Consider the following 23,522-nt stretch of genomic DNA (forward strand, 5'->3'; position numbering starts at 1 on the left):
CTTAGCCTCAGACCCCAATTGGGGGCTGAGAGGGATACATGCCCAATGCCTAAGCCAAGGTTTCCTACATCTGTAATTTAATAAAGTTGTGACCTAATTTTAATCCCATAACTATGCTGTGTTGTGTCTTATTTATCCGGGCTTGGCTCATGGGGATGAGGGGTCTACAACTGGGCATGCAAAAGGTTATTTATGTATGCAACAACTGCAGCCTGTGTTTTGTTATTCCCATATTCCCAAACTGGAAAGTGAATGAGCTCCCAACTAAAGAGGATTGGCAACTTAAATTGATAGAATATGCAGAACTTGCACATTTAACATAGAGAATAAGAGAGCAAGAAGAACATACATTTAAAAAAGAGTGGAAAACCTTTATTGAAAATAAATGTATACAGCTGAAAACACTGGCAGCACTAAGATATATTTATAAATGTGACATACCTCCCCCCCAACGCTAAAAGAAAAGAAACCTTAGGGATTGGGAATATGGAAAAGAAACATGATGGTGGTGAGGGGTTGGGGGGCTTTTGGGTTGTTGTTTTTATTTTGATTGTATATTTTGTGGTTTTATATTTTGATTTTGTTCTGTGAACTACACTGAGGTACCATGTGTGCCTTATGAGATTAAATAGCAGCTTGTGTGTGGAAATAATAAAATACTCCCACCCCAACCATTTCTGTAGTCCAGGGATGACTACTAATCTTTGGTCCTGCAGATGTTAGATTATAACGCCCATCATTCCTAACCATTTGGCCATTGGCTGGGGCAAATCTGGGGCTGAACATCTGGTCCAACAACATCTGGTGGGCCACAGGTTCCAACCCTCCCAAAGTAACCCTCCCAATAGCTTTTCTGTTTTTTTTCAAAAATGGCACTGGCGTTATTTTATACCTATCTCTGTGTACCAATGTACCATAGGTAACTTCTTAATCTGTCATATATACTTACTTGGGAGAATAATTGCACACCAGGTAAATGGCTTTTGGCCATATCTGTCCCCAGACATTCATGTTATGGCACAAATTAACTGCACAACCTATTCTGCTACTTGTGGCCCATACCACCTATTGGACAAAATGAAAGAAAGACAGTTAAATGCCTGACTCAAATAAAAACAAATGAATATTATAATACTATCCAGAAAACTTTAAAAAAAATACAGGCAGTACTGCAGTCATAGAGAGAGAAGAAAAATTAATATAGTTAAAGTTTAACACACTGAATAGTCGAGGAAAGTATATATCCTGCAGATTTCTTGCTAGCATGAGTGGATTCTGATGGGATTCCACTTATTTACATCATCTGTTGATCTCAATAAAATAAAACAGTTATGGTCTTTGATCATGCATAAAAATGCAATTATTTTGCTCTTAAAAGCAATATATATATATATTATACACACACACACACACACACACACACACATATATATATATATATATATATATGCAGGTTTTGGTGTCCTCGGGTGTCTTCCCGTGTAAAAGTTGGGGTGTCTAGGCGACGTTTCGACGAGGTCTCACTCGTCATCTTCAGGCTGGTGCTTTCGGCTTCTTGTTACTGGAACAGAGCGGGATCTCAATGTTTGAGTTCCTATAAATACTGTAGAGGGGGTGTGGTGTCTAGCCTCCAATGTTCTGGGCAGAGAGGAAGTTCCCAGGCTAGTGTGCCTTTTCTTCTTTTGTTCCTTAATTACTTGAGAGATACCTTGAGTGATTTCTTGAGTGATATCCTGAGTACCACTTAGGTGGGTCATTAGGTGTGGATTAGTTGCTAAAGTCTTTGTGTCTTGACCTCTTGAACTTTGTGAAGAGTTTTCCTGAGAAGATGGCTGTATTGCACTTAGTTGTGCTTTGGCTTGGCTTCGTGTATAGGGGCGAGCTGTGGTTTTGTGGCTTGTGTCAAAAATGGCACTGGCGTTATTTTATACCTATCTCCATCGAGATAGAGAAACACCCTCACAACATGAACAAGCGTGACGACACATCCCGCTTGCCAGACATCTGGAAATTAGCCCTCCCCACAAAAACTGACACCAGATCCAGAGGCACACAGAACGCCAACACCAATCAACCACACCAGACCCAAACCCAGACCCTCTCCACAGATGAATTACTGACACCATCCAGTAGCCAATCCATGGTGGCACCTCCGGATGCTGCACCCCCCTGCAATCCCTACACAGATCTGGCTGACACAAGCCAGATCTGGCTGACACATATATATGCTTTCGTAGATTTTCACGGGTACAGGAATGCAGGTTTTGGTGTCCTCGGGTGTCTTCCCGTGTAAAAGTTGGGGTGTCTAGGCGACGTTTCGACGAGGTCTCACTCGTCATCTTCAGGCTGGTGCTTTCGGCTTCTTGTTACTGGAACAGAGCGGGATCTCAATGTTTGAGTTCCTATAAATACTGTAGAGGACACCACACCCCCTCTACAGTATTTATAGGAACTCAAACATTGAGATCCCGCTCTGTTCCAGTAACAAGAAGCCGAAAGCACCAGCCTGAAGATGACGAGTGAGACCTCGTCGAAACGTCGCCTAGACACCCCAACTTTTACACGGGAAGACACCCGAGGACACCAAAACCTGCATATATATATATATATATATAATCAGTTGTATTAAGTGTCACTTTAAACAAAACTCGCTTAAAATGAATTCTGAATGTTTCATTACTAAATTCTATACTTGTCTCTTTAAACTGAATTCATGACACACTGGGCCAGTTCACATGTCAAGGTAAACCACAGTTAATGGCTTATCATGAATAGGCCAATTTTGCCTTCTTTGCCCATATGTGAGTAGAAGAAAAGAAACACAATCCCTGGCTTAGTGTTATATCCAAAGTGAAAACTTCTCATGTTGATTGCATCACTGTTGATATTGGGAAGAATAATGCATACCCACCTGTGTATAATGGGTACATACAGGACCAGAACATCTATAAGGGCAGTAGGGGTTGCATTCTTGAGGATAAGGATAGCTGAAGTCTCTCACTTCATCATACCATGCTTGGACATGAAATGTTAGAGGTCTATATCTACAAAAAAGGAACCAAACAAAACTCAAAATAATTCAAACAGCTGCTGCAGTTATCAACAGAGACAATGTTTATACGACATTTTTAAGGAAAACTTTTTTTTTACACTGTGTGAAATCATTTGTAAAATATATTTATTTATACCTTCCCCAGTGTGCTCCCAAATTCTGTCCAATGGATGGAAGAAGACTTGCAGGACCATGTTCCCAAAGACATGTCTCAGCCCAGGATTGTGCTGATCTCTCCAGCTCTACATCCCATGTCTATATTTGAGGAGGTGGGGAGAGAAGGAAAAATGCAATTGTTTGAAAGTGTTTTAAGCTTATGAAAAGGGACATTTTGTGATGCACATGAACAAACAACCTATGACGCCACTTATCGCAGTGAATTAGGACTTCATTTGGCAATACTTATGACATACCGTAAGTCTTTGTTTGACTGATTGGTCCTTCATACATTTTTCCAGATATGTCTTAGATCCCCTGAAGAGTCTATATTTTCACAATAATTTGTGTTTGGACTCATGAATTGGTTGCCAGATTCCAAATTGCAAGGAGGTTAGTTTACTTATATCATAAAGATTATTTCAACTATCAAGCATCTAAATTGTAATACTACATTTGTTGCCATTAGAATCATAGAATCATAGAGTTGGAAGAGACCACAAGGGCCATCGAGTCCAACCCCCTGCCAAGCAGGAAACACTTTTATGTTTAGCTTTTATGCCTGTTGCTAACCTGAGAAGCAGATTGAACTGGAATTAGTGGTATCACCAGAATTCATAATTAGTCAGTCCATATGTCAAATCGAATCTGTTCATAACTCCCATCTGTATAATGAGACTAACTTTGACCCAGTGAAATGATAACGTTTTTTGTAATTTAAACTAGTGATTTTTACAAATTCAAGAAATTTGATACTTCAACAAATTGTACAATGCTGTTCTAAAGCAGAGATTCAGAATCTGTGACCCTCCAGATACTGCTGGACTCCAACTCCCTTCTGTTCCAGCAAGCACAATTCATAATCAAGAGTGATGGGAGTTGTAGTCTATCAACATCTGATGAGCTACAGATCCCCCTTCACTGTTCTACATACTTTTTTTGGAGATGTTTCTACTTTGGTAATAATTAATGGTATCCTATAGCAACCACCTGGCAGAAAGCCCCATTGGACTTAATGGGGCATATTTCTAAGTGGACATATATAATAGAGAATCCCACTGGGTAATCTTTCTATAGTATATTCCAGCAAGTAAGGCAATGCTTGTGATCAAGTGGGATTTTTAGCGGGAATCCATTTTCTGCAGTGAATAATGAAGTACAACTGTCCAAAGCACTGCAAAAGCTGCCTTTAATGAAGCATTTCGTTTCTTGTGTTCACTCATGACAGATGAACACATACATCCTTAGGAACTGTTGAGGTTGGATCGATTATTCAAAGTCATCCTGAAAGGTTTATACTTTTTAAAATAGTTAGAATAATATTCTGTTTTCTACATTGCCTACATAGCAAAATATCCACCTTACTTTTGTATGTTTAAATGCAGGCAGAATAACGTATATTTTCTTTAACTACATTACTGTAGTTGAAACGTATACATTGCATGCGAGCTTGGTGCAAATACAGTGGTACCTCGGCTTACATATGCTTCAGGTTACATATGCTTCAGGTTACAGACTCCGCTAACCCAGAAACAGTGCTTCAGGTTAAGAACTTTGCTTCAGGATGAGAACAGAAATCATGCTCTGGCGGTGCGGCAGCAGCAGGAGGCCCCATTAGCTAAAGTGGTGATTCAGGGTAAGAACAGTTTCAGGTTAAGTACGGCCCTCCGGAATGAATTAAGTACTTAACCCGAGGTACCACTGTAAGGTATTTGTTTACTGAGTACTGATCCATGCACAGTTGCTCAGTGCATTTCCACTAACTAACCCCTCAATTAATGTTGAGGTGGACACAAAAGTTTTGGGACTGTATTCTCTATAAAAGGAAAGAAAGACCTCTTAATCTTTGAAGTTAAATACCACTTAACATTAACCATACAATTAAATAGCACCTAAAATAATATGGAATGGGAATCTTTATCTCTACACAAGATATGACCTGGGTCATTGTTGATGTAGAAATAATCACAGTTACAAAGTTAAAATTAATTTGTAATCCATTTACAAACTAAATTATTCCAATGTAGCAAGGAAATATTGAACTAGCTGCAAAACAATATTCTGACACGCACAGGTTTCTAATATATCAGTGATGTTCTCCATTATAGCCTAATTTCAGACAAATATCCAAGCAATTATATTAGTATGATTGTACAATAACTAATAGTTATCAGTAGATACATGTTTCCATACTAAACCCTCAAGCTCTGTTCAGTTTGCTAAAGTTCACATGTGGAAATACAACCAGCTTAATGTTTGTGAATTTTCACTAATTTGCACAAAAATCAGTATGACACAAAGTTGAAAAGAGATTTGAATATGTACATCAGATTTGAATATGAATTAAAATGTGAAAAAGGGATATCTCCAGCTGCCTCAGGACCAATCCCCAAGACAGATGCCTCACCCTGAGAAATATGCAAGTATCTTATAAAATGATCTTCAAACAATTTACCAGAAATGTCACTGATTTTGGTTTCATAATTGTACTCTGAAATGCTTCTACAAGCAACTTCTAATCAGTATCCTGAGTCTCAGACAAAGGCTTGGTGTGCACATTACATTAAACCATAATTTAAAATAAACTATGGTTAAATGTGAACAAGCCGCACGCTAATAATGCACACTGCTCAAAAGTTCCCATTACACTCCGCCCTCACTTCACAGACAGAACAGTTAAAATGTGGCTTTTTGTATCATCAGAATCCAAGCTCAGTGCTTCTTTCGCTAAAATGAACCCTGACATACCGCAAGCCCAGTTCACATGGCATGGCAAGCTTGTGTCATCTGTAGCATAGCAGCAGTGTAAGTGGAGAGAGAGAGCATCCCAGAAACATTTGAGCAATGAGCACCAATACACTGTGCATTTGCATGATTTAACCATAGTTTATTTTAATCCATGGTTTAATGTGAAATCTGAACTGGGCCAGAGAATCACAGAATCTTTTGGAGTGGCATACAGAACACAAAGAAAACCTTTCCAAAGCAATATGTGAAAACCTGTAAAGTAAATTAAAAAGAGCTAAGATTCAGACTTGGTAAAGACAGTAATGCATACAGTTGGCACCAATAAAAGTAAACATTTACTGTGGCATGATAGAAAGCCTCAATGCAGTATTCATTCTAAATATAAGGAATAGACTCGTAAAGTAAATATCACTGTACAGTATGGTGCTTTTTACTTTTAAAATAAAACCCACTATATTCTTTAAGCCAAATCACAATGAATAAGTGAAAGAAGGATACAAAAACTGGATAGGAAATATCATAGCAAAGCAGCACATTTTAATTAGATACCCAGATCCAGCTAAAGAGATGTAGGTAGAGAAGCAGGCCTCCAATGAATATCTCTTCCTGAACCTGGAGTCATGGGCTTAAATTTTGTGTGCATTTGATAGAAAAAAATATATACAGACATGAGTACATATCACTGGCATACAGGGGCATTCTCACTTTATCTAAAAACAACAATGTGAAGCTTCCTTATTCAAAAATATATTACCTGAACTTCTCATACAATGCTGCAAACTAAATGCCAATAGTTGGGATCTTTTTAAAAACAATATTCAAAGCTCCTGGTTCCACTAGCTGAAGTTGTCTCCACCCATCTTGCAGGGATTCCTCCTTTCTCATCAGTTCCCTCCATGTTACATATGGCATAGGACTGGGCAGGGAAGTCAGCTTTCACCAGAACTATCCTAGGCACTTAACTCTGGACTCAACACAAAGTACTAATTACCACTTTGAGTAAATTACACACTGTCCAAAACATATCTGTGTTATACTGATGGATGTGTGCAAAAAAATAATGACCCAAATTGAGTGCCAAAAAGAAGTTGAAAGCTGCATGAATTATACAAATTATGGAACTATGCCTGCTTTTGACTGTTTTGTGTAATTTATGCCACTAAAATCATTGGGAGGGGGCAAGAATTATGAAGGGCACTGAAACTCTACCCCTCCAGCAATCTCACTAGGCATGGTTCACACACTTTCAAGTCTAATTTTGTAACTGTAATGGCTAGAACACAATCTCAGTGCCATCAGTTTAAAAATGTCACTTTAATTAACCCCTGACTGAAGTTCCATAGAGGTGAAACATTGATTTGATCTAGTATACATGCATCAGGTGATTGTGCTAAGCTATGTAAATATGTGTGCATTTGATTTGATCTTTTATTTTGGTTAGTGTACTGATTACATGTACTTAAAGCCTGCAGCCCTCAATACTGCTAAAATGAATTTAACAGAAAATAAATGCACAAAATGAAAGATAAATAAAAGAATGCTTCTTTGTTTTAAATTTGTTGTTGTCACTGTGATAAAGTTTACATCAAGACTATACATCCTTGGGTATCACAGCAGAGATTTACCTACATGCCCTCTTGACCACTTTCACAAGGCAGAATCTACTGATGAAAAGTTCCAGATAAGAATAAGAGGATAAGTTGACATTGCTCAGCCCTTTGATGCCATGTCAATAGCCTCTGGGTGAAGGCATGGAATCTGGAGCACTTCCGCCAAGCTTTGAAGTAAAGCAGGAAAGTGGAAAGCTAGAGAGGAAGCATTTTCACTTTGAAAACTCTAGCTAGGTTCTTGGTTAAGTGCTCTACTTATGAAAACCAACCACTTAAAACACCCCACAGGTCATAGTCCTCTGTTCTTGAAAATGGGAATTGTGTTCATTAGGTGTCTCTGAAACTACTGAATTTATATTAGCTGCTCTGGCTGAACAGCAGGGTACAGATACTGTAAATAAAAAATGAAATGAAAGAAATATAGAGAGAAAAGAAAAGAAAGCAGAAAAATATGAAAAGTATTTTAAATAAGTAGGAAGGCATACAGTGGTACCTCGGGTTACATACGCTTCAGGTTACATACGCTTCAGGTTACAGACTCTGCTAACCCAGAAATATTACCTCAGGTTAAGAACTTTACTTCTGGATGAGAACAGAAATCGTGTTCTGGCGGCGCTGCGGCAGCAGGAGGCCCCATTAGCTAAAGTGGTCTTCAGGTTAAGAACAGTTTCAGGTTAAGAACGGACCTCCGGAACAAATTAAGTACTTAACCCAAGGTACCACTGTATTGGAAACCTTTTTTTCCAGTTCAATCCTATACAAGCCTACTCAGAAGTAAGTATAGGATTACTAAGATTGCAATCCTATATCAGTTTCCCTGGCAGTAAATCCAAATCAGTAGGACTTACTTCTAAGTATACTCATATAATACTGTATTGTTAACCTTAGAACAGGCCTTTTTTTTGGTTCCCCCCTTCAACTCCTCTCAGCTATAAACCTTCATTATATCTGACAAGCAATGTAAATATGTATAGAAAGATGAGGCATCACTAAGTAAATAGTGCTAGAAGCAACTTCCCTTGCCTACTCAGTAGCTTTTGTCACTAACACATCACCAAAAAGCAGGAAATACGTCAGCAAAAAAGAGGGTGAAAGGACACAAATTTGCATAAAAGGTGACCACGCTAATTTATAATTACTATAATATTTAGTCATTACTCCCTACTGAAACATGTGAGGCCACATCAGCATTCTCCTGAACTGAACTTGTGACTGTCTTGGGCTGGATCTAGACACATCAAAGAAGCAATTCAGTTAAACGTGTTGTAAACGTCATACAGAGAAATTCCGTTGGCGAAAGATGGAACTCCGCAGCTCCATCTGATGTCACAGTGTTATAACACATATAAAGTGTTTTATCTTTACCAATGTAGCTGAGTCCTTGGACTGGACAAGTCTTTCAAACAGATTACTTTCTTTGACACCCCTTCAAATGGAAGACTCGTGGGAAACTTGACCACCCTACTTATCTCCAATGACCTCTTGCTTTCTCCAGCTCTCCTCCTTCTTTCACTTTTCCTTGCCTCCTTTCTCTCTAGCCACATCTTCATCTGTTTCTTTTCCTTAAGCCCCTGTGGCTTCCCCACATTTTTCCTTTTCCTCCTTATTTCTGCTATCCTCACAGCTGATTCTACCTACTTTCTTCTTGCTTGATCTTTGTTACTTTCTTGTCTTCTTCCATGTTTCTTCAATGCCTTCTTCTGTCAGATACCTGTCTCATCCTTCTCTGAGGTCCTTTTCATGCCTTCTCTGCTGCATTTTATAAGATGCACCTTAAGCCCCTCACGCCTTTCCCTTTCAATCCTTTCCAGCTATAGGACTTCATTTTCAAATAATGAAAATGTGAACGAAACTACAACCATAAAGTTGGGTTGTAGCCTGTGTGTAGCATGTTGCGGCAGGTAAAGGATAGTCTCAACCACTCTACTAGATGCTAAGATGTTGACTCCATGTTTCTACTTGACCTTTCACTTCCTTACTGCAATAAAATATCAGCTGAAGTCAAAAGGGTACTAACTGTTCTGTTTTTTTAATTGATTCAGTTACTTCACCACTGCCTTTTTAAGGAAATAACTTGATGCTACAGTTGCTTCTCTTCCTTCATCCTAGAGAAAACCAGATCACTATGAAATTTGTAAAAACCATGCATTATTGTTACCCTCCAGTAAACATTGTGCAAAACATTGTGCTCAGTAGCACATGGCCAGGAGCCAGGGAATTCTTAGTTGCATCAAGAAAGCAATGGCACTTATGTTGAACAGAACTGAGAACAAGTAAAATTGTGGCACTCTAATAAACTGGGGATCTTGTGGGGACTCTAATTAGTCTACTTATTCTATTTATCCTTTGGAAAGTACATCCACTTTCTGCAAATTAAGAGATACATGAAAGGAGCAAGCTGAGAGAAAAAGCTCATAAATTCAGCACTGCCATATTGTCACATTTTAACAAGTTGCAGTTCCTCCCATATCCCTGGCAACACTGTAGCTAGAAAGGCTCTATCGGAATCAAATTAAAGTTTGTTGCTTACAGAACTTATTACTTGTATTGCATAAAGCAATGGCACTGTGATCCTGTTTACAAATGTAATTCTGGTAAGTTACAATGTTATAAGTGATTGTGTAAATTTCAGTGTTCAGTAATAATTTATCATTCATTCAAAAATAAATGTTTTGTAGACTTTATATGAATCTTTTGACAGCACCTGTATCCCTCTAACCCACTGAATACAGGTGCATAAGTGTACCTTCATTTAACCCTGAAGGGGCTAAATCCTTTGTGCATGTTCCAAGTGAGGGCACACAAATCATTCATGGGTGCTCATGAATTGTTCCCACCTCTTCTGCCTCCTTCTTCTCCTGTCCCATCTTACCTGGGGCAGAAGAAAGAGTGGCAGCTCCAGCTCCCCAGCAGAGCTTGCTTTCTTGCTATCACCTTTTGTAAGAAGAAATTGTCACTGGGGATGCTGGGAGGTGGCACCCCTTATTTTGCCTCAAATACATTCAAATGACTCTTTGCGAAGTAAGAGAAGAAGGTGACAACTGCTGAAGTGAACACTGAATGTGCAAATCAAGGGGGACCTATTGATAGCTGCTCTATCTACAACTCATTGCAAGTGATCAAACAAGGGGAGTTCACTTTTACAAGTTCCCCTTTTCTGCTACCCCAACCCCAACCAAATATTGGCAAATATGGCTGATCATACTGCTTGAATAACAGAGTACTTCCAAGTGTTAGCTTCTTCAGTGAAGGTAGTCCCAACAAAAAAGCAAATTATTGTAATTATTTATTAAATTTTTATACTGCCCTTCAATCTGAGGATCACAGGACGGTTTACAATATCAGGAAGTACCATATGGAAGAGACATTGTTTCGCACAGCAACTGCTGTTCCCTATGCTAATATTATGTTTTGAGTAGCAACAATCAGCATGACTTGCAGCACTTCCAGCATCTATATCGAGAGTACATAGCAAACCAGCATTTCGGTATTCAAGTCACACGCAGAGCACTATGATCACTGAAGAAAACAGACATTGTCTGGAAGCTCTCTGTCTTCTTCCATTTATAATGCTTTCCTCTGTTTATTTGGTGTGGTAATGGTAACAAATATATATTAACAATATGTTAAACTTGACTATAAAAAGCAATAACAGTTTCTGAAACTTAAACATAATGTTAAGTTATTCACCACAAAACGTGTGCATGCCCTTAAAATGTGAATGCCTAAAACATGTAAAGTGCCTTTCAAATTGTTTCATAGGCTGATATACAGTATATGCCCACTAAAAAAAAAACCCTTGCATGATAGCACTTGGTGCCTGATCTATGGATTTTTAGCTGAATGTCTCGATCTGCATTCTATTACAGAGCCTCAGAAGAGCCCTGACTACACACAATCAGCCACCTCTTCCTCTTTCTCAACTCAATCCAAGCCAATCATATTTAAGCTGGCATGGAAATCAAAGGCATGCCCAGTTAAGACGTATCAGGTAGCAGATGATATGAGAGACCTCTGCCCAAGACCCTGGAGAGTTTTCCTCTGGCAGTCAGAGTATACAACAGTGGGCTACACCAAGGCAATTTCTTTTTTTTCCCCCATTCAGCCAAGCCACACACTTTCCCAGAGCAGCATGAGGTTAGGAGAGAAGGAAACCACTTCCGTGCCACTCTAGTAACATACAACTCTTCCAAACGTCAGTGATATGAAAATTGTAACAGCCACCCTCATGCCTTAGCTTGGCATCGTGCCAACTGTTCTCACCACTATTGATATCACAGCAGTATCATAGCCTAGATAATATCATAGCCTTCAGCTAATGTGAATTAAAACAAAAACAAAAAAACCCATACCTTGAACCCTGAGGTTTTTGATAACTACTGCCTGGTCACAGATTCTCCCTTCCTAGGCTTGAGAGGGTGGTGACAGGCAAGCTTCAGGAATACTTGGAAGAAATTGATTATCTAGACCCATTTCAACACAGGTTTATCCTGGTCTTAAATCACACTTGGTCACCTTGGTAGTTATTCTTTACCAGGAGATGGGACAGTACAACTTTGTTACTCTTGCTGGACCTCTCAGTGACTTTGAATACCCTTGGCCATGTTATCCTCCTAGACCTACTCTGTGAGATGGGAGTTGAGGCACAGTGTAGTAGTTTGAATCCTATCTGAGGAACTGGTATTTTAAAAGCATTGGATGACTGCACCTCAGCCCCCTGACCCTTGTGTTATAGAGTGTCACTGGGGGTTGTCCTGTTTCCAATGTTATTTATCATCTGAAGCCACTGAGAGTGGTCATTAAAAGGTTTGAAGCACAATATGCTGATGACACTCAGCTTTATTTCTCTGTTACATTTGAATCAGATGAGGCCATGTAGGTACTGAACCAAAATCAAGATGCAGTAACAGGTTGGATGAAGGCCAATAAACTGAAACAGAATCCTGGCAAGAGGGAAGTTGTTCAGCAATGTGCCACTTCTGGATGAAATTGTACTCCCCCTAAAGGAACAGGTATTCAGGGGAGTAATTCGTCTTTGTTCTTGGAAGCCCAGGTGGCTATGTTGGCTAGCAGCACTTTCTACCAAGGTGAATGAGGGTTACTGGCAGCCAGTAAGCTAGCAGGCCAAGTTCCGGACTGTTTTAACATAGAGCTCTCAAGAACTTGGAACCAGGATACCTCTCTCCCTACTGCCTTACCCGAGCTTTGAACTCAGCTTTGGCGGCCCTCTTGGTTGTGTCCCTATCTCAGTTAATGGCAACCTGTGGGAGGGCCTTGATACCTTGATGCTTCTTTAAAGCACACCTATGCACCCAAACCTTTTCACCAGAAAATTAATGGTGTTCTTGGGTTACCACTTACATACTGGTTTCACCAGTTCCATAAACTGAGTTGGGTGGAATAGGAAACTACAACTTATCCTAACAGTATGTCTTTTGGTATGATTGGGAGAATCAGGTTTCGCTCCTGTCTCCAGCCACCCTGCGGAAAAATAAGTGTTCATCCTGGTAGAATGTTTTTTAAAGCTTTCACGGAAAAGGCTCACAGAAAAATTTACCTTGTTATAAAAGACCTGGGGAAAACATGTCCATTGCTAGGGGCTACAGTACAACAGAAGTAAGCCCCATTGGTACCTAGGGGTAAACATAACAGCAAAAAATCTGAGTCTATTTAAGGATAATTATGAAAAATGTTGGTCTGAAATTAAGAGAGACTTGGACAGTTGGTCAAAATTGAAGCTTTCTTTGTTAGGCCGAATTGCTGCTATTAAGATGAATGTATTGCCTAAGATGTTGTTTTTATTTCAAACATTGCAAATTGTGGATAAGACGGAGTGCTTCAGGAAGTGGCAGAGAGATATTTCTAAATTTGTCTGGCAGGGCAAAAAGCCCAGAATTAAGTTTAAGATATTAACTGATGCGAAAGAAAGAGGGGGCTTTGCCCTGCCAGACTTAAGGTTGTACTACGAAGCCGCAGCTTTCTGCTGGCTAAAAGACTGGCTACTTCTAGAGGACACTGATGTGTTAGATTTAGAAGGTTTTAACAATGCATTTGGCTGGCATGCATACTTATGGTATGACAAAGTTAAGATCAATAAGGCCTTTAAGAACCATATTGTCAGGAAAGCAGTGTTTAATGTCTGGACAAAATACAAAGACCTATTGGAAAATAAAACTCCAAGATGGCTATCACCTCTGGAGGCTAAGGCCCGAAAAAGACCCAATATGGAGGCCAAATGGCCGAAATATTGGGAAATAATAGAGAAAGAGGGTAACAATTGGAAATTGCAGAGTTTGGAAAAAATGAAAGATAAAGTGCGAGACTGGTTACATTACGCTCAGATTCAAGAAATTTTTAAAAAGGATAAAAAGTTAGGATTCCAGGTGGAGAAATCGAAGTTGGAAACAGAATTGTTAGAACCTAAGACTAAAGTACTTTCAAGAATGTATAACTTGCTGTTGAAATGGAATACACAAGATGAAATGGTTAAGTCGGCCATGATAAAGTGGGCACAGGATATTGGGCATAATATTATGTTTGAGGATTGGGAAAGGTTGTGGACCACGGGGATGAACTTCACGGCATGTAATGCTCTGAAGGAAAATGTAATGAAAATGATTTATAGGTGGTACATGACCCCAGTTAAACTAGCCAAAATATGCCATGTGCCAGACAACAAATGCTGGAAATGTAAGGAAAATGAAGGAACATTCTTTCACCTCTGGTGGACTTGTCCCAGGGTGAAGGTCTTCTGGGAAATGATATATAATGAGCTGAAAAAGGTATTTAAGTATACCTTCCTTAAGAAACCAGAGGCCTTCCTCCTGGGCATTGTCGGCCAGATGGTGCCAAAGAAGGACCGAACATTCTTTTTGTACGCAACAGCAGCAGCAAGGATACTTATCGCCAAGAAGTGGAAAACTCAAGATCTACCCACTCTGGAAGAATGGCAGATGCAGCTGATGGACTATATGCAACTGGCCGAGATGACTGGCAGAATTCGAGACCTGGGAGAAGAGAGGGTTGAAGAAGATTGGAGGAAATTTAAGATTTATTTACAAAAATATTGTGATTTGGCGGAAAGTTAAGTAGGATGTTTGATCATAAATAATTGGCCACCACAAAATCGGATCGAAATGGGATGTAAAGTGAGATTAAGAGAAACTAATTTACAGAGGATTATATTTAAATGAGTGGTTATAAAATTTGCAAATTAGATGATAAATTGCTGGGAAAAATTTATGATGATGAAAATGGCAGCGGGAGATGTGAGGAAGTCCAAAGAAGTTATGAAACTTTGTTGAGATAAAAGAAAGGTTGTTTATTTCTGTACTTTATTTTGTAAAAACCCCTAATAAAAATTTATTAAAAAAAAAACAGAAGTAAGCCCCATTGAAAATAGTAGTACTTCCTTCTGAGGGGAAAGCCAATGGCTGCAAACCCTTGCTTTTCCAGATGGCTGCAAAGTGATCTTAGGTATGGCACACATGGCTTCCACAGCAATTTTCAGGAACTGTCCAACATTATGTGTGTCAGCCAAAATTAAGCAGTTCAAGGTCCCCATTATTTCAATGGGAGAGTTAACTTCCCGCTATAATTCTTCTCCACTCAGGTCAATATGACTTAAAACTTCTGGGTTATGCCCGGACATTCCTTTAAAATAACTTAAATAGTTTTAAAAATGGGAATTGATGAAACCTTTCAATCTATCTGGAACAAAGTGTTGGGTCTACAAAAAAACAACAACCCTACTTCATAATATCATAACATCACAAACAAACAGTTAAATAGGAAGCAAGTTTTGAAAAACATACAAATGCCAAGTAGTTAATATTTCTGTGTTGTTCAGTGATGCAAACTATTATTTCTTTCTTTCTGCAAACCAGCAGCAATGCATCCTTACCATATATTCCATATTGGAAGCTTGTGGATACACCTGACCCCGTAATTTATTATGAAGATCCAAGATACTTTGCATATCACTGTCAGTGATAGCTCTTTTTCCTCTTTGCTTGGCGATCCACCATTCACCATCCTCATCCATGTATTTTTCTAGCATCTCCTCAAATAGTGTTGCATTGGGGAGTACCATAGCAGAAACTGCTTGAGCTATGAATAGCAAGGCAGTTACTCTGAAGCAGTCTTCCACTACACTCTTCATGATGAATGATTAAAAAAACTCCTCTGGGTTAACTCCAAGATAAAGACTTCTTCCAAGTTGACTTGCTGCAAAAGCAAAAGAGAGTGAGGTTATTCTGAAGCTAAGGTACAGTTAGGAATTAATTTGGTGAACAACAAAACTGAAACTGTGTTTTAAAGAGGAGGGTTCTAGTGTGGTAGCCAGGGGACTATCTAAGAAGCCAACTAATGCAGACATCCAACAATTATACTGTATGTATGAGATGATAATTTATCTTCATTCTCATGAACTGAAGGATGCTGTACAAATCTATTTGAAGGCACAGTTGCGAGCCTGCATGAAAGGACCTCATTCTCTCCATGAAAGCACAGGCAGTCATAGAATTAACAGATTAATTTTGCCCTCATAAGCTCATCTAAAAATATTTTTGTAACTTCAAGATGCATGATGAGCCTAAAATAAACGTAAGAATATATCCAAGAGATCATGTCGAAAGCTAGCTTTCTGAGTCAGATTTTAAAATAAAAATTAAAGGCACAATCTAGCCAAATGTCCTAAATTCACTTATTCGGGATGAAGCCCCAGTAAATACTGAAGTACTTGCTTGTGAGTAAATGTGCATAGGGCTGTGCTGCATATCTCATTGATTCTCCCTGAAATCCATGTGCTTAACTCTCCCACCAAAATGTAAAAGTACTTAATGTTGGCTCAATTATGCCACAAGTCTGGTGAAAAGGCTTTGCCAAACATTTTTAAAATCTTTTCAACGCCAATCGTAACAACAAATTATAATAAGGTTTTCAAAATCTATAAACTGCAGCCTAAGTTTGCTCTACCTTACAATTAATAGTCACCTTGGAGTATTGCTGACACTCTTAAAAATGATTCTAGTAGATGTCCTGAACAGAGAGGGCAGTTCTCACAGAAATGAATGGAGCGCACATCATTTAATTTATATCAACACAGGATTGCTTAGCTTGGAAAGGGGCCACAACCATATAAACGTTTCAGCATCCCCTGCATTCAAAGCTGTGAACCAAATGATCGGGGGCGGGGGAGGTGGGCAAGAAACAGAGCGCGTTTATTATTGAAGAAAATGTCAGTGCCGGCTGTAATTTGCTACCTCCCACCTATCATCATATGGCCATCTTAAACAGTGTGGGGTTTTGCCCATTAGGAACCATTCAGACTGGCTCCCTGGTTTCTATCACATGAAGGGAGGTGCGGGGGGTGGAGAGAGCGCTTTATCTCAGAAACTTTTAAAAAGAAAACTTTAGTTGCCCTTATACTAAACAATCACAGCTCGGAATCCTGCAAGACGCCACGTTTGGTCTTCATCCTTGAGATGTTCAACGGTCCATGAGCTTTGCACGCCGCCCACCCCCACCCCCCCAAAAAAGTTCCCTTTGCCCCGTCCGTGCTTCTTTCCCGAGTGCCAAGCAGCCCCGCGCGCTACTCGATCGCCTGCCTGCGAGCGTGACTTTTCCGCTGGCTACCTTGATCTCTATCGAGGAGGGCGGGAGTGAGGAGGCACTGAGAGAGAGGAGAGAGAGAGGGGCAGAAGCGCTGCCGGCTCGTTCCTTCACGTCTCCCCCGTTGCGCTTCGGCAGAACTGCAGTTCATTTCCCGGCAGGGATGCCGAGAGAGCGCGCGGCAGTTCGCCGGAGTGAAGCAAAGCTCTTACCTCGGGCCTCTCTGGGGTCTCGCTTGTGCATACGCGGCTCAGGAGAGAGCCGAGCGCGCCTTCTCCCCTCAGCTCCTATCCCACCGAGGAGGTGAATGGCGGGTTCGGGGCCTGTGAGAAGCCAGCAGGCGCCTGCTGCAAACTTTGGCTCGTCCAAGTTTCTCGCCCCCTCCTTTTTTCTTATTCCCTCAGCGCGGCCACTTCTCCCGCGCTCTGGCTACGTGGGGGCCTCCCGCCTTTTCCCCCCTCAGCGGCACGGAATGAGCACGCTCTCCCGCCTCCGAGTGGCAGCCGCTGGTGAGCCCGAGGAGCTGAGGCGCTGCTCTGTTTCGCCTCCTTGGCCACCGGCAGCCCTTTATCCCGAGCTCGGAGGGCGCCCACACCCACCAGGACGCGCCCGCCCTGCTCGTTCACCGCGCCCGCCCGTCCGCCCGCCCGCCGGCCAGAGCCACCTCCGGCCTGACCCCGTTTTGGGTGACTGGATGCCGCAGCAGCCCACGTCAGGGGCTCCGGTGAGACGCTAAGCGTGATGTCACTCCAAGACCTGCTCGAGGGCGGGTCAGTGGACAATTAGCCGAGCCCGTGTGGGAAAGGGGCGGGGCGCGGAGTTGCCGGGCTGGCCTGAAAGTGGTCCAGGGATTTCCAGGCGAAGGAGGCCTGTCCTGCTCTTCAAGAGAAGCCACTGGGACCTTCTGCCATGGAGATGCAGTGAGGGGGAAGCCTTCAGGAAGAGGTAGAATTGTAGCCCACCTAAAGGTAAAGGTAAAGGGACCCCTGACCATTAGCTCCAATTGTGGCCGACTCTGGGGTTGCGGCGCTCATTTCGCTTTATTGGCCGAGGGAGGCGTACAGCTTCCAGGTCATGTGGCCAGCATGACTAAGCCGCTTCTGGCAAACCAGAGCAGTGCATGGAAATGCCATTTACCTTCCCGCCGGAGCGGTACCTATTTATCTACTTGCACTTTGACATGCTTTCAACTGCTAGGTGGGCAGGAGCAGGGACCAAGCAACGGGAGCTCACCCGTCACAGGGATTCGAACCACCAGCCTTCTGACTGGCAAGTCCTAGGCTCTGTAGTTTAACCCACAGCGCCACCCACGTCCCGCCTAGATGAACTCAAAAGGTTTAAAAGTGTGCTCAGCTCCAGCCGTGCAAGGCAGAGACAGTTTTGCACCTGAAACATAGGAGCCAGCTCCTGGGGGGCAAGGTTGCCTCTCCTATAAAATATTCAAGGGGGCTGAGCCCCACCCCAGTTGATGTGTCACATAGTTGATTCAAATAGTGAGTGTGCCATGTTTTGTGATGGATTATGTAGGGTGGGGCTTACCTGTCCCTGCCCCAATATTTTATTCAAGTTGACACCCCTGGCCTGAAATAAATAAACTGATTACCCTCTGGAAGGAGTGGAGATCCACCCAGAAATAAAGGCAGGAAATCCTTGTTGGTAGTCAGGATCAACATGCCCCCACCCAGCCCACATCTTTCACACCTTGGTGCTGATTAGGCCACAGAGAAGTGGCAGCCAGGTGTGTCACAGGTAACATTTGATGTATGTTTATGTCACGTCACACCACTTTGAGGTAAGCTGGTGCCACTGAGCGTGTTTTGGTTGTGACATAGGAAGCCAGGTTGATGCCAATGAAAACTCCCATTGCTAATCATCCCTGCACTTGAATACAAAAGAAAGAAATTTCAGTCCAGTTGAAGTATACTAGAGAAATAAGAAGGGGACGACAGAGGACGAGATGGTTGGATAGTGTTCTCGAAGCTACGAACATGAGTTTGACCAAGTTGCGGGAGGCAGTGGAAGACAGGAGTGCCTGGAGTGCTCTGGTCCATGGGGTCACGAAGAGTCAGACACGACTAAATGACTAAACAAAAACAACAAGAGAAACAACAGTGGTAGAGTGTAGCATCTTATCAGCTGAGGTCATTTCTTTTACCATCTTGAGATACTCAGTGGCACTTTGCCATATCATATAAATCAGAGTCAAGCAATAACTAGGATAACCTGGTCATGAGTAACCATATTCTCATTTGGTAAGTTTATTGTGCTAGCCAAAGGCCATGACAATCACATTATAATATACCTAATACAAACATAATAACAACATAACAAACATCAACAATATAAAAGAAAAACAGAAGTGCCATCAGCAAACTCAACTTCTGATTAAGCCTCAGAATCTCCCGAACAAGTTCCATCAATATTATCTAGTTCACTGTTTCTAATCTTTTTTTGCTACAGTAACCTCTAGCCAAGAATGTTGTGTTTGTGTTTCAGTGATGTCTGCTTGGGCTGACATGCAACCTTGCATACTCCTACACCATCAGAATTTAAATGAAAAAGATTATTTCACTTTACTCTGGTCTGATCCAGCCAGGCTCTTCTTATGATCTGATATACTGATTTTGTATCTGCTCTTAAAAATTTATTGCAGTTTTTATGTTCAGGAAAATATAACAGAAACGATAGATCTTAAGATGATTACAATTTCAGTTTGGGCTGTTAAATTATCAGAAAGTAAATAAGCACTTAAACTTTATGACTGTGCTCTGACTGCATTTGTTTGATTTGTGGGAACATAACATTTTTGCAACCTTGACAAATGTGGGTTTGACCGAGGCTAGAATCAGTCTCCATACAAACATTAGATTCAAAGTGAATTACTTAGATGGAAGGTAGATAAGAATTTACTTTGCATTAGATTATCTCTAACTAGTAAGTTTGCAACTGATCTTATTAAGAACACACGCACACAGTTTATTTATTGGGTAAAACTCTTATCCTGACAGATATTAAAATGCTTTCCCCCCCCCCCCAAAAAAAACCACTTACATGTATTGCTTAAGACTTTAGGTTGCTTAAGACTTTAAAGTAAAAACCTTCTTGTGAATTTCAGGTGACAAAGAAGAGGGAGTTGTTATTGTATGGATTTACATGTTATGCTTAGGACCACTTCACAGATCACAACAAAATGGTCCTACTGTCTATACTGCAGGTTAGCTGCACCATGAAGAATATTTGAAAAGCATTCATATGAAAGTCTTTCATAAATACATGCTACAAGTCTGTGGTTTCCATGAATATGTTTACTATAAATTTGTGCGCGCACACACATATTCTTAAAACTAGTGGGGAGGACCTGTGGCCCTCCAGATGATGCTGGGCATCATCCCTGACTATTGCCCAAGCTGCCTCTGATTGAGGCGAGTTATAGTCCAACAACATCTGGAGGGTCATTGGCTTTCCATCTCTCCACATTACAAAAATAGACTGAGTGGAAATGTGACAACCCATCCTTGATGATAAGAAGCAATGGTGATCAGTCCAAAGCCCAAATACTGAGACCTTCTGACAAACACTTGACTTTAGATGGAGATGGACTGGATGAGCTCACAACCACTTCTTCAGAGGATTTGGTTTTGCCGCCAGAATGATTTTGTTTTTTCCTAAGCTATTCTCAGCCGATTTCTTTTTCCCTACTGGTGGCAATGGTGGCCTAAGAGAATAACATGAAATATAGCATTGTGGGTAACCAGCACATTTTTCTGCAATCGTGGTTTAGCATAATTATATGACTGGGAAGGACCACACTGCTGTCACCCTCTTTCACAAATGAATTCCAGGGGGATTTTGTAAGTGAGGATGTTCAGATAGAAAGGGCAGATGCCCTTCATTGCTCTGTGGTTCTACAGAAGGACGGTTAATCAGACCACTTTCCTGCTTCATCAGCTTACATCATATAGATGAACTGCAATCAGAAAAAAATGCCCTAGCCAAACTGGTGACAAGAATGAAGTCAGACCCTATGGTGAACTGATGCTGACAATGTGCCTAGCCTTCTGTAAGGCAACCAATAATAGCCAGTGTCACTTAACATTGTAAGAAGACACTATTTTATACAGGTCTCAGGACTTCTCTCACAGATTATGGATTTGTTCTTTCATTTACCCATGCAAGGACAGCACACCTCACTCACTAGCAACTTCAGAAAAGGGCAACCAGAATTATAAAGTGGGTGGAGGAAAACTTGCAGCATTGGGGACTTTTTCCATTTGGAGTAAAGGTGAGTTATATGTGACATGATAGGCATTTATAAAATTATGCATGACTTGGAGAAAATGGACAGAAAAAAGTTTTTCTCCATCCTCCATAACACTCAAATTCATAGACATCCAATGAAGCTGAATCTCAGAAGATTTTTATGTTATTTATAAAAATATTTATATCCTGATGTATCATAAAAAAATACATCACAGTGGTTTACATTAATGTAAAAAATTTAAAACGAAACAATAACACCATAAAAAGGGGGGAACAAGTTAAAAGCAAAACGAAAATAAAAATAAGTACTTCTTCATACAACACATAGTAAAATTATGGAATTCACCATTGTTCACAGACTAGGGGAATTGGAGTCCAAAAACATCTGGATGGCCACAGGTTCATCATCCCTGATGGATTCATGTGAGCATGGAGGGACGAAGCAGGATCTTGATGGAAGGCTCTGGCTCCAATCAATGTATCTTAAGTAAATTGTGTGAACAGATTAAGTGCATGCAAACTCTATGTGTGCAGACTGTGCAGATTTATTGCAGCCCCTGTATCTTAAGATCCATACAGTCTTAAGTGCATAAATGCACACAATCTGGATGTGTGTAGGTCAGAGTCAGGGCACAACACCATGGCTCACTTCCCCACCAGTTCCTTGACCTATAAACACTCAATTGGCTTTTGTGTGTGACGATGGGGACTGTTAACTATTGGTGCTGGCCCAAGACATTTCGCTACCTGAATAGGAGCCCAAATGTTCCCTTCCACAAACATAATTTCTACGGTCAATGTTTTTTAAAGTCTTGCTGCAATCTTAAGGCATCATTTCTGACCATCATATAGCCCATCCCTTTGAACCGGGTTGCTTCACCCCGCTAAATAGTGGGACAGGCCCATTGTCCATTTTCAACACCCAAGAAGACTGTGCTACGGTTGTACTAAGGTATTGCAGAAGGAGGCAGCAGCTTATGGATCCCACTTGGACACCTCTAGGAGAGAAGGTAGCCTATGAGTAGCACACCTTATGAGTAGCACAGTTCTTTTCCAATAATCTAGGAAACCCTCAATGCATAGAATAGCTTGAAAGTCTGGGGCAACAAAATCTCAGATAAGGATCCTTGGCAACCAGGAAAACAGGCCATTACTTCTCCACCTGGAATCTTGTATTCATAGAACTGCCCTCTTTCAAGCAGCCATGGCTTCTTCAAGGCAATGTACCTCATGGCCCTGTTAGGACAGTAGGGTAGGCTTAGAACAAGACCTAATGCAAGCAATCTTTCTGAGCTAGGAGAAAGTAATACACAAGCACCCCCACATCTCGTTCTGTGCTACAAGGAATAGGATGTTCCACCCCAAATATTTTTCATATATATTGCAGCCTCTTTTCCATACTCATGAAGAAAGGCAGGGAAGGATTTTTGCTCCATTGATTGGCATGGATTTCGGGGGGGGGATGGTATAATCAGGAACCCTTGCCCCAAGGAGACTGTGTTCCCATTCAAGGATTTCATGCACCCAGTGCCTGGAACTCTGGCACCCAAGGCATCTTACCATACTGGCTATTGGATCCAGCATCTATTCCCCAGCTCCTTGCCTATTTGCTAGCATGCTATTCACATTCCTTTTGAATGTCCCTCAAAGTCTCATTTAAATCCTCACAACCAGCAGATTGCATTTAACAAAATGATGGGAAATGCCATGTGAATATTGCTCAATTTCAGTAATTGTATGCAGTTCTGAATAAAAAAAATTGCAATGGCCAGTGAGCCAAAAATGCAAGCATATATTATGTATGATCATTAGTAGCTCCTTAGTATTGCCCAGCAGCAGTTTGGCTAGACTTGTTAAGTTTTTATTAATATTTTAAAGTTTATGGAAAAAATATTTTAATTATTGAGTTGGATTATATAAAGATTAAAGCACAGTTTCCAGCTATACTCAAGGAGCACTCAGAAGAGACCTCATGAAAATCAGATTTCTCCCGTAAATCCCATAAGATGGATTCAATTTCCATTTTAATTAATAGCTTATTTGCTAGTCATTTGCAATTCAGCTTATGGGCAAGAGTGCTAACC

General features: G+C 40.9%; 1 protein-coding gene across 2 annotated transcripts in view; it reads right to left on the reverse strand.

Annotated features, from left to right (window-relative positions):
• Window positions 1–17,847, reverse strand: part of CRISPLD1 (cysteine rich secretory protein LCCL domain containing 1) — a 32,906-nt gene extending 15,059 nt beyond the window's left edge. The window contains exons 1-5 of one of the 2 annotated variants that reach the window (XM_083749634.1): window positions 17,391–17,847; window positions 15,470–15,792; window positions 3,189–3,307; window positions 2,912–3,044; window positions 950–1,065 (exon numbers count right to left, since the gene is read on the reverse strand). In XM_083749634.1, the coding sequence (XP_083605760.1) occupies window positions 950–1,065; window positions 2,912–3,044; window positions 3,189–3,307; window positions 15,470–15,727 (626 nt within the window). In that variant the 5' untranslated portion in view covers window positions 15,728–15,792; window positions 17,391–17,847. Of the gene's footprint in view, window positions 1–949; window positions 1,066–2,911; window positions 3,045–3,188; window positions 3,308–15,469; window positions 15,793–16,560; window positions 16,623–17,390 lie in introns of those variants that run through there. The other variant, XM_083749635.1, reaches the window with a different exon arrangement.
• Window positions 17,848–23,522: the final 5,675 nt, after the last annotated feature.

This window comes from Podarcis gaigeae (assembly GCF_964106915.1).
Source record: "Podarcis gaigeae genome assembly, chromosome: 7".
Classification (NCBI taxonomy): Eukaryota; Metazoa; Chordata; class Lepidosauria; order Squamata; family Lacertidae; genus Podarcis; species Podarcis gaigeae.